General features: G+C 44.4%; 1 protein-coding gene across 1 annotated transcript in view; it reads right to left on the bottom strand.

Annotated features, from left to right (window-relative positions):
• Positions 1–14,927, bottom strand: part of LZTR1 (leucine zipper like transcription regulator 1) — a 36,837-nt gene that overhangs the window by 2,622 nt on the left and 19,288 nt on the right. Inside the window, exons 10-19 of the mRNA XM_033080148.1 lie at positions 12,709–12,819; positions 11,456–11,548; positions 10,431–10,526; positions 9,217–9,400; positions 7,205–7,374; positions 5,284–5,440; positions 3,871–3,997; positions 2,650–2,799; positions 1,687–1,792; positions 914–994 (exon numbers count right to left, since the gene is read on the bottom strand). Of these exons, the coding sequence (XP_032936039.1) occupies positions 914–994; positions 1,687–1,792; positions 2,650–2,799; positions 3,871–3,997; positions 5,284–5,440; positions 7,205–7,374; positions 9,217–9,400; positions 10,431–10,526; positions 11,456–11,548; positions 12,709–12,819 (1,275 nt within the window). The remainder of the gene's footprint in view (positions 1–913; positions 995–1,686; positions 1,793–2,649; positions 2,800–3,870; positions 3,998–5,283; positions 5,441–7,204; positions 7,375–9,216; positions 9,401–10,430; positions 10,527–11,455; positions 11,549–12,708; positions 12,820–14,927) is intronic.

Below are 14,927 nucleotides of genomic sequence, written 5' to 3'. Positions count from 1 at the left end.
CAGCAACTTTGGCATTTAATGAAGAGCCTGAATACCATCCTGTCTCCTCTCCAGACACTAATGGGACATAGCAGTGCTGTTCTTCCCCAGAAGGATTGTGAGTTTAAATACACAAAGGAGAGCGAGCTACTTGAATATTAACTAGGGAATTAGTATCAGTATGTGTGTAGCATCCAGAAATCGCAATTCCTATGATTTATCTACCTATTTCAGCAATGCTAATGAGCTGAGCAATGAACTGATGACATTCTGGGGAACTCTCATGGAGGGATCACATCTCATAGGCACAACTAAATGACAATATCCTTATTCTCTCAAGTGAGGACAGGAGTATCAGTACATCAGGCTCTTGACCTTTCCTGCCACTAATGCGTAATCCCATCAAAACAGAACCACAGAATTTTTAAGGTTGGAAAGGACCTCTAAGACCATGGAGTCCCAACTGTTGAACATGGATATCACAGAGAGCCCAGCCCCGTTTTAGAGCACATGACAATAAAACATGTATGACAGAGAATACTTCAAGGGAAGGATGAGGAGCACACTGATAACTGCTAGTGAGGGAGAGATTCGTGCCCTCAATACACAACAGACTTACCCTGCTATACACACACCAACCCAACAAGGGCGTGGCACAAAATTAACAGTTGGAACAACTGGAAATAGAACCAATTTTAGGTAACTTCTGCTTGGAAGGGCTTCACATTTCTAGACTAGCTTGTTCTAGTCTTTAATTTACTTTGGTGTGAGAAGTGTGCCTAGCAGTCCTGTCAGCAAGTGTCAGTAACATGCAGCCAGCTCTCAGCTGTCTCACATGAGGAAGAATTAAACTGCTTTCTTATGAACATGTCTTTAACCAAGGCAGTGACAGAGGACAGCAGCTCTCAAAAGCCACAGAAAAGATGCAACCAACCTTGGTGAACTGGTGAACGATGATGTGCAGGCAGTGCCTCTTCATGTCCAGGGCCTGGGTCTTGTCAGCTGCTTCTAAAATCTAGAGCAGGAACAAAAATGTGACTTCCATTCTGCACAACTCAGATGCACAGAGTCCTGACCCAGAGCAGGTAACTCCTCTTAGCTACGGAATATCTCCATTTTGCATTACAAACTGAGTATTTTCTGAACTATTCAAAAATAAGCCTTAGATTTAAAATGTGTGGAGTCCTCAAGAGCTCATCAGCAGGAATTGCTTCTGCTTATGCTGCAGAGGTTCAGGCTGCCTGCCTGGGAGCTGGCATTGGCTTTCTTACCACACAGTATCTTTTGTTAGCTCAAATTCCACTGCCAGATCCTGTCAGCATCACTATTGAAACAAGACTAATGTCTGTCACCTGCAGACCACCATTTGCCCTAGAACAAATGTCTGCCAGAAAAGGTTTACAGTTGAGTGCTGAGCATGTGGTCATCTTAAAAAGACCTTTAGAAACACAGTTCTGTAATGGGGGATGAGAGCTCAGGAGGAGCCAGGTGAACAGTACCTGCTGAACCCTGCAGTACAGGAACAGAAGTGACATAGTACCAGGTAAGGAATTCTGCTGCTGAAGGCTGGGCTCCCACACATCACATAGGGCCACTGCCACTGGAAAGGTCTGGGCAGTCTCACTGACCTGGAACTGGGGGTACCCACTTGACCAGACCCCTTGGCTTTCCTCTAAGTGACTAACTGAAGTGCTTGGGGGCAGTTACCTGGAGAACATTCTCCACTGTGACATTCATTTCCAAATTCTGCTTACAGTAGGCCTGGAGTCTGTTGTTGGAGAAGCCATAGTAGTAAGGTGCTGCAAAGAGGTATCTGTTCATCCATTGAGGAATAAAATAGAAAGCCAAGGTGAGAGCAATTTGTTGATGGCAAACAAATCCCTGTGAGGAGTGAAAGAGCAGAGCCTGCTGGTACCCCACTGTCTTGGCTTGCAAAGCAGGATGGATTCTATCATCATCTGTTAAAACCACGTGGGGCAGTTTTCTTTGTATTTTCCACAACCCATCCTCCCCCCAGGGAGGTATCCTCTGTTAAAGGGCCACTGAGTCCCACTGCATGACTGATAAAATTCCATCATCCCATTGCCCACCCAGGGGGAGGAGCCAAGCATTTCCTACCTAGATAAAATCTGAGATTTGGAACATCTGGGCAGACTTTCCACTGGATTCCAGAGGAAAACCAGACCCTCCTACATCATCACTGGACCTTCGGAGGAAAACAGCACCTTGTACAGGAGCACTGCTTCAGCTGAACCACATCTGTCACTGCAGGAGGATGCAGCCACCATTTAATGGGACTGCTGTCAACACCCTGCCTGACGGGTGTCAGATTGTACTCTGACTCTGTCAGTGTTTTGGGTTTGTTTTGTGTAACACTGTATTTCTATTTTAATTTTTTCCTAGTAAAAACCTATTATTCCTATTTCCATATCTTTGCCTGAGAACTCCTTAATTTCAAAATTATAATAATTTGGAGAGAGGGGTTTATACTGTCCATTTCAAGAAAGGCCCCTGCCTTTCTTAACCAACACCTGTCTTTCAAACCAAGACACATCCCCAACAGACCATTCTCCCAGTCTGTGCCAGGCAACACAATCCAAAGCAAAAGCAAGGTGACCTACTGGACATGCACTCAGACAGATCCTCCAATTCCTTGGAATCTAAGGATACAGGGAGTCCTCAGGAGGCATGTTCACTTCTCCATAATAGATGTATCTAAGCATGGACTCGAACGCTTGCTTGCTGGGAACCATTTCACCTATAGAAATGTTTACTTGTCCATCTTCTGGCATGAAGGAACGGAACATGGCTTCAAAGTAACTAGAAAGGGAAATAAAACTGATACAACACGTTCTGCAGACAGATGGTTTAACCCAGTATTGTTCAAAGGCTGCTATTCAGAACTGCAGCTTCCAAAGCAACAAATTCAGGTGACAACCTGGGCAAAAACACTGCTGATTTATTTTTTCATGTGTGTCAGACAGTGAAAACTCCAAATATAATCCCCCTAACTACCATCAGAACTACCTGAAATTTGTCTGTTTCTTGAAAATTAGGACACATGGTGCTTTGATTTTTTCTCTAATTTGCATAAAACCCAGCAGAGAGCTTAAAGCATTATGAATTTCCTTGGTATCTACAGGCTGCCAATCATCAGGGCTGCTTTAAGAGCTGTGAAATGCTTCTGGTAAAATACCACGGTAACTAATACTGAATATTGTTACTGGGTCTGGAAAAAATTGTGATGGTATTTGAAAATTTGATGTGAACACTTAATGTTTGGTGGAAGAGAAGGTGCAGGTCCACAGAACAAACAAGTGCAGGACAAATCCACTTCACGCATGCCCTGAGGAGGGAGAACAGTCCCATCATCAGCAGTGTGGACTCCTTTCTCTGCACAAAGCATACCAATACTCTAGTCTCTTTTTGTTATGCTTATTCATAACTAGTCTCAAATATCAGAAAGTGAGAAAGAAATTCATGTTCCACATGAAACAATAAAAATTGCTCACTGTCAAAAGGCTCCTTCTGACCTCAGTGGACCTCTGTTGCTTTCCACTTCACTGAAACCACCTTATGTTTTCCACCCTTTTTCCCTTCCTGTAATTTTACAGATGCTTTGTCTTGCAGTGCAGCTTTTCACATACCCTCTGCAGAATCTCTGCAGTTCTAATTTTTTCCTATCTTTCCCTGTTGGGTATCAAATGGAAAAAAAATTAATCACTACTGCTTAAAGGCTTATTACACTCATTGAGCAAAGCTGCATCTTAACACTTCATGGAGATTTAAGTTCCTCCCTGTCTTCTAAACCAAGCCAGCTGAGCACAGACTAGCTAGCCCTGCACTGTCCTTCACACACACTTTTGGTACAGTGTTAGGAACAGGGCTCACCTGGAGCGAGCTGCCAGGATGGCTTTGTGGGCTGGCCGTGGGTGCCCATCTAGGAGCAGGATGATATCACAGAATTCAGTCCCAGCTCCTTCCAGGTAAGCCTTCATATCCTGAATTAAAGATGTTCCTGAAATTAAACATAATGAAATAAAGACATGATAGGTCCAGGTAACCAGGTACCATCAAACTAATACATGGCCAAGCCAGAGCTCCAGCCTCTCTTTGCTTTGGGACTCTCAGTGGGAATTTGAGTCAAGTCCTTCCACAGTCTCGGAGCAAAATGAGCTTCATCCTTCCCCACTACAGTTCATTCCCTACTGCCCCTCTCAGAACCAAACCTGTCAGCTCTGCTTTCTGCCACTGACAGCAAACTCCAGCTGTGGCCACACTGACAGGTGCTCTCTACAGATATGAAAGCTAATTTTTCCCCTCCCTTTGCACTATTTCCAACCACAAGGAATATAAAATTTTGTGTCTTCATGAAAAAATCTTTCCCAAATCAGCAACAAAGGCTTCTTTTATATAATATTTTAATCAACCTTTGTAAATACACAACTGAGAAATAGAGCACATCCAAGTCTGCCCCGAACTCACTCAAATTTTCAAAGTTTATCTTTTAGCTTTTAATGTTTGGGTCTCTCACACCATTCCAGCTTTGGATACAGAACTGGCTGTGCCACCTTCCCAGCCAGTGTATCTCTTCTCCCTGGGAAAAATGTCAGCCAAAGCCTTTCTACCTAACCTTCCAGGACTAGCTTCCTTCTCTTTCTTTTCAGTTCTCAATTATTTCTGTGCAGCACTCCACACCAACACTGCCAATGCCTCTGAACTTTGTGGCCTTGGAAAATTTCATTATTACATTCCTTGTGTTGTGTGTCAGGATGTGAAAATGTTGAGTAAGACTAGTCCCAAATCAGCCCTTGATGAATTCCACAATAAAACTGTAAATCTTTCTCTTCTGCTCCCTATCTTCTGTGCCTTTTACCCATGCACACAGAGTGCCTTATTCACAAGATCCTCCTTCCTCCTGCTCCTCCTTGATGAAGACCTTCAAGCAGGCTGTTTCCCTGCTCAGCTCTGTCACCCTTCAGCCACCTACAGTGGCTGTCCATGCCTTTTTTGGATCATTCTTTACACCCTTCTGCTCCTTCTCTCAACTCTCTGAACAGGATCAGGATGGCTTATTGCAAGAACACAACTGTATTTCCCATGTACTTTGATGGGACACCGTTCTGATTGAAACTCACTGGGAAAAGAACTATTGTGCTCCGTCTCTCCATCCGGGAGAGAGCCTGAGCAGTTATCCCAGTTGGAACTGGTGGGCTGCAGAGGGCTGCTTCCCAGACATCTCCCCAGGCTAAACAAACCATTAGCAAAGGCAAACCAGCACAAGGGATTAAGCAGGAAGGTTACCAATGTCGAGCGGCTGGTCAGAGTGTGTTCGGACAGGAGGCTGCTGCTTTCTCCGGACAATCTCCACAATGAGGGATGAAGAAAGATGCTCAAACTCCTTCATCATTATGACTTGATTAAAATGGGATTCCTTCACCACAAAGTTCAGGCAATGTTCCTTAAAAATACACCAAAATTAATTAAGAAAATTATGGTTTATTGTTTGAAGTCATCTTACAGCATCCCATAAATGTTACACCCTCCACATGAATCCTGCAGCTGGAACTATCCAACAGTGATATCCTCATTCTTCCTAAATGACCATTTAGGCTCCTACTTGAACAGGAAATTCACGATAATTCCAAGCATCTAGAAAAATTTGCCTAGAAATATTAGAAGGAAGAGATTAACTGCCCATCGAGCTGCTCCAAAGCTTTCTAAAACAGGAATCTCAGGAGATACTGAAAACTTCACGGAGATAATGAAGATTGGTTGCTATCCCATAATAACTCAACATAATTAGACTGCAAAAGTTAATTAAAAGGGTGAAGAGATCTTAACTCTTGACACTCCCCATCAAGGTTCCAAAGAGCTTACAGGATTCCTTGTTTGGGTTTTGCCTGAGCCTTTTCCATAAACACAGCAAACAGATCAAGAGCTCTGGAAGGCTCTTGTATGATAAACTTCTTACAAAACTCAGTGTGGTGGAAAGAGGACAAATGAAGCAGACCTAATGCTAAATAGTTAAGAGACAAAAAAAGGGCACTTCATTTCCCAGTATGAACCAAGGCATCCCCTCAGGACACTTTTATAAGCAATAAATGCAATCTACACCAGCTCACCATAAGGTGGGTATACAAGTTCACCCCAAGAATCATTACTACTGTCTGTTTCTGACAGTTTATTTCACCTGGGATCCAAAGGTATCTGTCAGGACTCATCCGTGAAATGTTTTAAATCATGACTGGGATGCTAGAAAGCAGCTTTCTAAAGAGGACCACCCATGATGACCAATGAGCACCTGGGCAGAGACAATGCCAGCTCAGGGTGATCCTGCCCTGCTGGAGCCATGTGTAAGAGCCCCTGTCACTCCAGAGGTAGCCAGGGCAGGAGGGGGCACCAGATCTACCAATGCTTGAGCTTCTGGGGAGCTGATGGCACCATGGTGCTATGCACCAAAGGCTGTGCCAGCATTTACACTTGCTGCTGGCCCTGCTGCTTCCTCCTGGAGGCTTTCCTCTCCCAAATGCAGTAAGCACACAGTGCCTGAGGAAATGCTGGTGCATTATAGCCACCAGCAATATGGTCACTGGTGTGTACAGGCTGAATATCATCAGCAGGTACTGCATGGTCCTGCTCTGGCTCTGGGACTGGGGGCAGCAGCTGCTTCCCTGCAGGTTCAGCAGAACTGGCTCTGGGCACTGTGCTGGCATCAGCACTGCCAGCACCTCTTGGGCTGCAGACAGGGGTCTACTCTACCTTGATTGCCACCAAACACCCAAAAGCCTCTCACCCACCACAGAGACAGAGAATCATTGGCACATTTTGATTTTCAATGCAAAGGCCAGAGAACAGAGTTCAGCTTTTCCACGTAGAAAATGAAAGAACCTATCTTCAGCGTCAGTATATATAGCACAGCAAGACCAGGAGGAAATGCACTGGTTCCATCTTGCTGCAGCAAGAGTGAACTGATGAAGAGCCAAAGTCACTCTGCCCTTGACATTCTACAAAGCAGATATGCAAAAATATTGAGCACATATTGAAAAAAGCCTACATAATATCACAAGCCACTGCAGGACAATTCATGCTAAATATACTCAAGCAACTGTAACTAAAGGAATGATGAAGCTGCAAAAGTTGGCACCTTTGGCCAAATGTTAATTACATAAATTTTATTTTTAAAATTTTATTACCACTTATTTTGTATGCAGAATGTGATTACCTTTAGCTGATCCAGCTGAAGCTTGTTAGCATTCTCACACACAATAAGCACATTCTGCAGATCTACAGATGCTTCAATATACTGAAGGCAGAGCTGTTCCAGCCGAGAGAGCTTGAAGTTTAAGGCCAGTTTGTACACATCCATAATGAGTAACACATCCTGCACATGACCTGAAATTGCAAGAGGGAAAACTACTGGAGAGCTCACAGAACACTGAGAGGAACCCTTCTAAAAGCATTTTTTATATCAACTGGAACAATCAGAATAGTAGAACAGGGAGTGGCTGGGGTATTTTTATAGAGAAAAAAATTCCATTCCTGGTCAGAAAAAAATCTGAATCAATACTAGTAGGTTCACATTTGAAACATGTAAAAGCCAACTCAAAGTACTTTTTAGACAAAGATTTTGTGACAATCTGCATCACAACTTTTTTAAACGCTCCAAAGAAAGTGAAGTCTCTAAAATCCCTGACAAGCCCTGGAGCTTGCAGCCCAATTTCTCACAGTGCCCAGCTGCCAACAGCCCTGCCCAGAGTCCTTGAATTTTACACAGCATTAACAATCAGCTCCCTGGTTCTGACAGACCCTTATGCAGGTACTCTGTGCTTTCACTCTGTGCTTGAGCCTACACAAACCCACAGCTGATCTACAAGGGCTGAAATGAGAGAGGAGCAGAGGGGACCATTGTAGGCCACTGCAATGGGGTTACTGGGAAACCAACTCAAGGAATAATCCCCTATGGTCTTTGCTTTCCTCATAGAAGATCTCTGCCCATCTGCTCTAACTGTTTTTTAATAGAGAAAAACCCTTTTGCATGTCACGTGCCTTCCCTGTGTCTAATTGGAAAATCCCATTTGATGAGCATGCCCAATTCCATTACCTCAGTGTCTTGATGGCTCCCCAGGGTGCTGCTCTCTGAACTGAGAGGAGCAACTAGGAATACAAATGAGCACGGCAGGGCCCATGGAGGATCCCAGCAGAAGGGGGAGCACCAGGGAGAACCTCTCATGGGCTGGGAAAGAGGGGCAGGCTGTCTGGGAAGTCTATAACAATGGGAAGAGCTGAGGGGTCCAAGCCTTCCCTTGGCCTGAGCCTGTCTTAAGGTGAAGGTACAGAGGACCAGTGAACGGTGAGGAAACGGGATCTGGCAATGTCAGCAGAATCCAGGGAGCAGGTCCCTCATCCCCAGTCAGTGGGATCATTCTCAGACAGGCCTCCTCACAGGGAAAGCTTTGGCACAAATGGACACATAGCACTTTTTTCCTGAGAATTATTTTTGGAGAGAGGGACGAACTTGGGAATTATGCTGAAGCAAAGTTCAGTGCTAGGACAGCTGTACCGCACTGTACTTCACTGTGCCCCATGGCTGCAGCTTCTCCAGCCCCAGCAGCTGGAGTTCCTCACTGTATCCAGTCCTATCCAGACTCACTCCCATTGCCCCACAGCCCTCACCACTCACACAGCCAGGAGCGGGGGAATCCAGGCTGCTGCAAGTTCTCTGGCTATTATGTACTTTCCTACCCACAAGTGTTTTTAACTCAGAGAACTTCAATGAATGCATCAAATGGATTTCTCCTTTCTTGAGGCATTCCTTCAGACTGGATTTTTAACAAGTGGTAAATATTGGCTTGCACACCTTTCTGTGTGGGTTCAGTTTAAAATAGATCAAAATAATATCAGAAAAAGGAAATAAACCAGGATTAGATACATGATCCTTTGCAGCAGGATGCTGTGATGTTCAAAATACCACAATATTTTTGTTTGTTTGCGGTTTTTCACACTTTTTGGAATGATAAAGAACTTGCTCTTCCTTGATATTTAAAAAGAATTATGGGGGGAAAAAAAGCACATGGTTAGTATGCTCTGCTAAAAATCTGCTTTTTGTTTAATCTCAGGTTAGTAATTAAGTGCTCAGAACAGGACAGATCACCTAGAAATTCTGGATCCTGCTGTTTCAAAACACGTTTGCTCCCCTCCCCTCCCTAGTGCCAGTGTTACTCCATCCTGCCCTACCTTTGCGGGGATACTTTATCTTATCTGTGTACAGGAACTGCATGAGCACCTCAAAGGGCTGCGCCTCAGCCTCTCGGATGGGCACTTCCAGCAGTGGCTGCAGTCGGCACAGCTTGACATTCCCACCAATCCCATCCTTCTGGCATGTGCTGTGCCCCTCCTCTTCAATGTCTTGCTTTGATTTCTAATGAAACAGAAAAACCACCCAAACATGGCACAAGTTACCACCAAACCAGAGCATCCTCCTCCTTACTCCATATTCTTCAAGACCCAGGATCTCTTTAGCTTCAGGATCATCTTCAAGATAACAAGGAATTCCTGTGTCTTAGACTTACTGTTCCATATCCTGGGACACATGGATCAGAACACAAGTAAGCTCCTGGATACAGGTCAGAAGCAGGACATCAGAGCAAGGGAGGAATGAACTGCACTGGACTCACATTTCTGCCCACAGCAGGGACAGCCTCACTCTGTGAAGGAGGGACAGATGGGAGTAGATTCCACAAACCTTGCCTTGCAAAGGCAGAGCACCAAGTGCTGCACAGAAGTATTTTAAAGCACTCTGTTACTTTAAGTTTCACTTCAACAGCCTTTTCCTACAGCCTTTCCAGTGGCAAAACAATTAACTGGGGGGCAGTGAGGTATCCACATCTTACTGCAGATTGCGTGCTACTACCTCCCCAAAAGCCCTTAAATGTTTGCTGCTGAAAAGCTGGAATAAGTCAAAATTAATAGACAATGATCAGAGGCACCAGACTTCCACCTCTGGAAAGAGTAAAAAAACACAAAGGTTAAGAGAACAGAGGCAGCTGAAACCCTTAGCATTGCCTTTCTTCCCTCTAATCCATCTGATCTTGTGGGCTATGACACAGCTCTTACCTCCCCCACAAGGAAGGGTACACACACCTCTCTGGGGCATTCCACAAGATTAGTCCTCAGACAGCTACGAGAGCCTCCAAGAACCACACTGTCAAATCCAGATAACTGGATTAACTCTGGCTCCTCCATGTTACACTCCTGATACACATCCAGTCGCCTTCGTTAATACTAATGACCCTCTTTATTTCACTTGTTCAAGAGCATCTTAGCATCAGACACTGCTCCCATCCTCCAGCTGTCTCAGCAGATACTACTTTTCTCCTGACAACCCTACTCCCAAACTTGGGCAGAATAAGCCTTACCTTGCTACAAGGCTACTTTTCCAAAATACTCACCTGTTTCACCCTCTCCCTGGCATGCATGATTTTCTTTTTCAGCCACTTGCAGCGAGCGGTGATGATTGCAGTGTGCCCTCGGACTCGCTCCTCCTTCTGCCAAAGGCAAAGGTAGAAATCAATTCAACTTTTATCCCCAAATCACATGGTCCTGGCAGATGGCAGAAGTCATAGAAACCTGGGCTGAATCCCAGGTTACAATACATTTCAAGTTAGAGTCAAAGGCAGCCTTACATTTGCTCTGCACATACAGATGAAATTCAACACTTCAACAATTCAACATTTCCCCAAAGGCTAACGGCAAACACCATTTTGGGAAAGAGCCACTCACTGTGTCATATTCACTGAGTGGAAGTGGCTGTATCACATACAGTACTTTTTATTGTTGCATCTGATTTTCTGTTTAATTTTCCCTTTTCAAAATAGCAGTCCCTCTTTTGCTATTGTTTGCTATAATTTATTTCACCTATTGTTGAGGGTCTGTTCTCTGAGTTTTGCAAAGCTTTTTCAAACTTCTTTTTGCAAAAGGAATGCAGGTAAGTTCAAATTTCTCATGTTTATCTTCAGAAAACCTGTTCTCTGCTAATTTTTTAAAACTGTTGTCATTACTAGAGAACCATTCCCCAGTACTGCTTTTATTCATTCTCTTTTATTTCAATAATTAAAAATGGCTCTTGAAATGATAACAGGTTTGCAAAACACTGACCTGCCTTCCTAGGAAGCAACGGGACCTGGGAATACAGAGGTCCTTGGTAAATTTTAATGTTGCAACTTTATATAACACGCTTCAGTAAATTCAGGTTAAGTCAGTGACCCACAGTCTTCTCAGTTCAAAACATTTTTCTCCATTGCAGCTTTAAATATTTATCTGGATTAGTGAAACTTACTAAGCCAGGCAGACAGTTCACCAGTGATTCATTCCCAGGGTTTCTGGCACAACCACTGCACAATTTGCTTTTTCCCAGCAAATACACCACACACACAGTAACACCCCCACTGGCACTTCTCCAATAAATTCTACTCACCTCTCCCAAAACAAACTCCAAGTCACTGAACTGTCTGTTTTCCCACAGCCTTCCATAGTCTTCATGGAGAGTGCATTTAGGGTAACAAGAAAACTGGAAAAATAAAACCCCACAGAAGACAGAATTTATTTCAGTGGCTATATAAACTTCAAATCTCAAATCACACTGAAGCAGAGGAGCCTGAGGTCAGATCTCCTCAGGGTCTGCAGCTTCCTCACAAAGGGCAGTGGAGGGACAGCTTCAATCTCCCCTTGCTCCACTTCAGCAGGGAGAGGACCCAAGGCAGGGCTGGAGCAATGTCAGAGGAGGGTTAGGCTGGGTACCAGGGAAAGGTTCTTCCTCCAGAGAATTCTGAACATGCTCTCCAGGGAATGGGCATGGCTCTGAGGCTGCCAGAGCTCCAGGAGCATTTGGATAATGCTCTCAGAGATGCACAGGGTGGTATTGTTGGGATGTCTGTGCAGGGTCAGGGGGTGGACTTGGTAATCCTTGTGGGTTCCTTCCAGCTCAGTATATTCCTGATTCTATGATTCTATAACTAAAAGTGCCAAGGTTACATCCACTATCACTGGAATTTCTTATAAACTCAGCCTCAGTGTAACACATAAAGTAGAATGTCCCAAGCAAACCAAACACATGCAAGGGCTTCCATCATGGTGAGGGTAAGGACAGAGTACACAACTGTGTCTCATCACAACTTCCAGATGGGAGGATTTGGGGGCTGGGACCTGCTCTCAGGACTTGTCTGAGAGTGCCATGCAACAAAAATAAACTTGAGTGTATGTGGGATTTAATCTAGTATAAGTATCCTGAATTTAAAATTTTCAATTCCCATAGTTCTGTGGGATGGGAGTGGGAGAACTGCATGGAGATAAAACCACAATACAAAACACTCTGCCCCAGAGCCCTGAACAGGACAGTACATGAAGAGGAACAGCCAAATTGATTGAAATAACACAGTAAATCCATCTGCTACACTTTCCAATGACTTGTCAAAGTTATCATGATCTCCGTAGGACTTCAGAAGGACTAGAGGGCTTGACCTTACCAAAATGTCTGTCCAAATAACATTTCTCAAAAGATTTTAGAGACACACATTGACCTTTGAAAGCTGAATCTGAAATACAGAGGCTGCCTGTAGGAAGGCCATGGACCAAAAGCTGTGGAGCTCATGGCTGAGCTAAACCAGACGCTCCACAGACAGGACTCATGAGGAATTGGTATGGAAGTGAGTAAGTTTATCAGCAAATTACCTGGAACCTGTACATCTCTCCACTTCTGATGTTATTGTCCACTGTGCCACCAAAGATGTACATAGCATCTGAGATAACTGCTGCTGCATGGAAGAGTCTCCCACTGGGTAACTGGGGAAAGAAAAGGACAAAAAACGCAAGGTAATAAATAAAAGCCTATTCATCTGCCAAAATAAAAAAGGATTTGCTATTAACACGTCAAGAGTGAAAAGGGAAAATCACAGAATATCTGAATTGGAAGGAACACAGAGGGATCGAATCCAGCTCTTAAGTGACTGGCCCATATGGGGATTGAACCCACAACCTTCGCATGGAGAGCACTGAGCTATGACCAAAGGGAAACAGTCTGGGGTCACACACTCACACACACACATTCACACACACCCTCACACACACCCTCACACACACACACACCCTCACACACACACACCCTCACACACACACCCTCACACACACACCCTCACACATTCACACCCTCACACACACACCCTCACACACACACCCTCACACACACACCCTCACACACACACACCCTCACACACACACACCCTCACACACACACACCCTCACACACACACACCCTCACACACACACCCTCACACACGCACCCTCACACACACACACCCTCACACACACACCCCCTCACACATTCACACCCTCACATTCACACCCACACACTCTCAAACACTCACACATTCACACCCACACACTCTCAAACACTCACACAGTCAAACACTTTTGCACACACGCACACACTTGCATCCCTAGATTGACATTTGCTGTACCTAGCCTGTTTAGACCACACTATCTCATCACATTTAAGAATGCCCATTCACTGCATCTTCTAATCAGAGTGGTAGCTACACAGCTCTAGGTATCATGGCAGCTACAAAATGCATCATTTAGAAAATTAAACCCAACATCATCTTCCACATAAGCCTCCCCACACTTCTAGAAATAAGCAGGTTCTGCAAATGTGATCATTGTGCAAACTCAGCTTATTCCAAACGCTGTCAGGAACTTGAAAGGCGAATGATCATCTACCTCAGCAGGACTGAGCTCCAGGCCTGTGACAGCCTGCCTCCCTCACAGCTTGAAGGGCTGAACCATCTGGCCAAGGCCCCAGGAATGTCCAGTGCCGAACAGGAGCCCAAGGCTGGACCTGTTGGCGGAGCTGGCACCTCAGAGCCACAGCTCCTGTCTCCATCTTGCCAGCTCCACAGAAAGTGAAGCCCCCCACCCTGCAGCTATTTATAGGGTTGAGCTATCACACCATCCTTGCAACACACCCCACCTCTGAGCTGCAGCATCGGGTGATTTTTGAGGAGTCACTGCAAGCCAAAGCCACTATGACCCTCCTGCAGAGGACAGACCACAGCATTTTTACTCATTTCTTGTGAGGCTACTCAAAGGTGTGTGAACACATCAGCATAGCTCACTGAGAGCTCACAGAAAGGCTTCAAGTGGTGCGAGAAACTTCTTTTTTTCATCTCTAGTTTGATCAGGCTTTTCATCTTCCAGGCAGTAAATCTCATTAAATCTTTGCCTACAAAATAAGAAGCCCTCTGGTATAAGAAATATTTGCTTCTTGTACATATTTATAGACACCACTCAAGTAAAGTCAAACATGAAACAAGATTATGTTTATCTGGAGAGGCAGATTTTCCAGGAAACCATGCTGACTGGCAGTTCCCATTCCCACAAACTCACCCCTCTCACCACAGTATCACACAACAGCCTCATTTAGCCTGTTACTCACCACACTTCCCATGACTTGTTCTTTTCCTCAAACTACAGCTTTTAAGGAGACAGTCCCCCAGTCAGGAACTAGGACATGGGTATTTTTCTCAGATGTACAAACCACAGATTTGCTCACCTTAAAAGGCACATTTACCTGTGCCAGTTTAACAAACCCTCTGGATTTCTCTGGATAAACTAGAAATACAGATGCCTTCTGTATCCAGCATGTTTCATGGACACTTTATCAAGGAAACTTCAGAGTTGGTTCTAATAAATCCTATGATGGGTTATGGAATAACACTGATCTGTTAGTACATTCCTGCCTGGACCCAGTTCCACACCTCTCCAAAAGAGGATGAGATTACTGTCAAATATCATCTATTTTCTACAACCTCTGCTTGTTCTTAGCAGTAATCTCATTAACTAAATAAGATGTACTAATTAAAATAGTCAACCATATTACAATGGGTTAAAAATAC

Source organism: Catharus ustulatus, chromosome 25 (genome assembly GCF_009819885.2).
Source record: "Catharus ustulatus isolate bCatUst1 chromosome 25, bCatUst1.pri.v2, whole genome shotgun sequence".
NCBI lineage: Eukaryota > Metazoa > Chordata > Aves > Passeriformes > Turdidae > Catharus > Catharus ustulatus.
The sequence above is the reverse complement of the archived record's forward strand: the minus strand, read 5'-3'. Positions and strand labels throughout refer to the sequence as shown.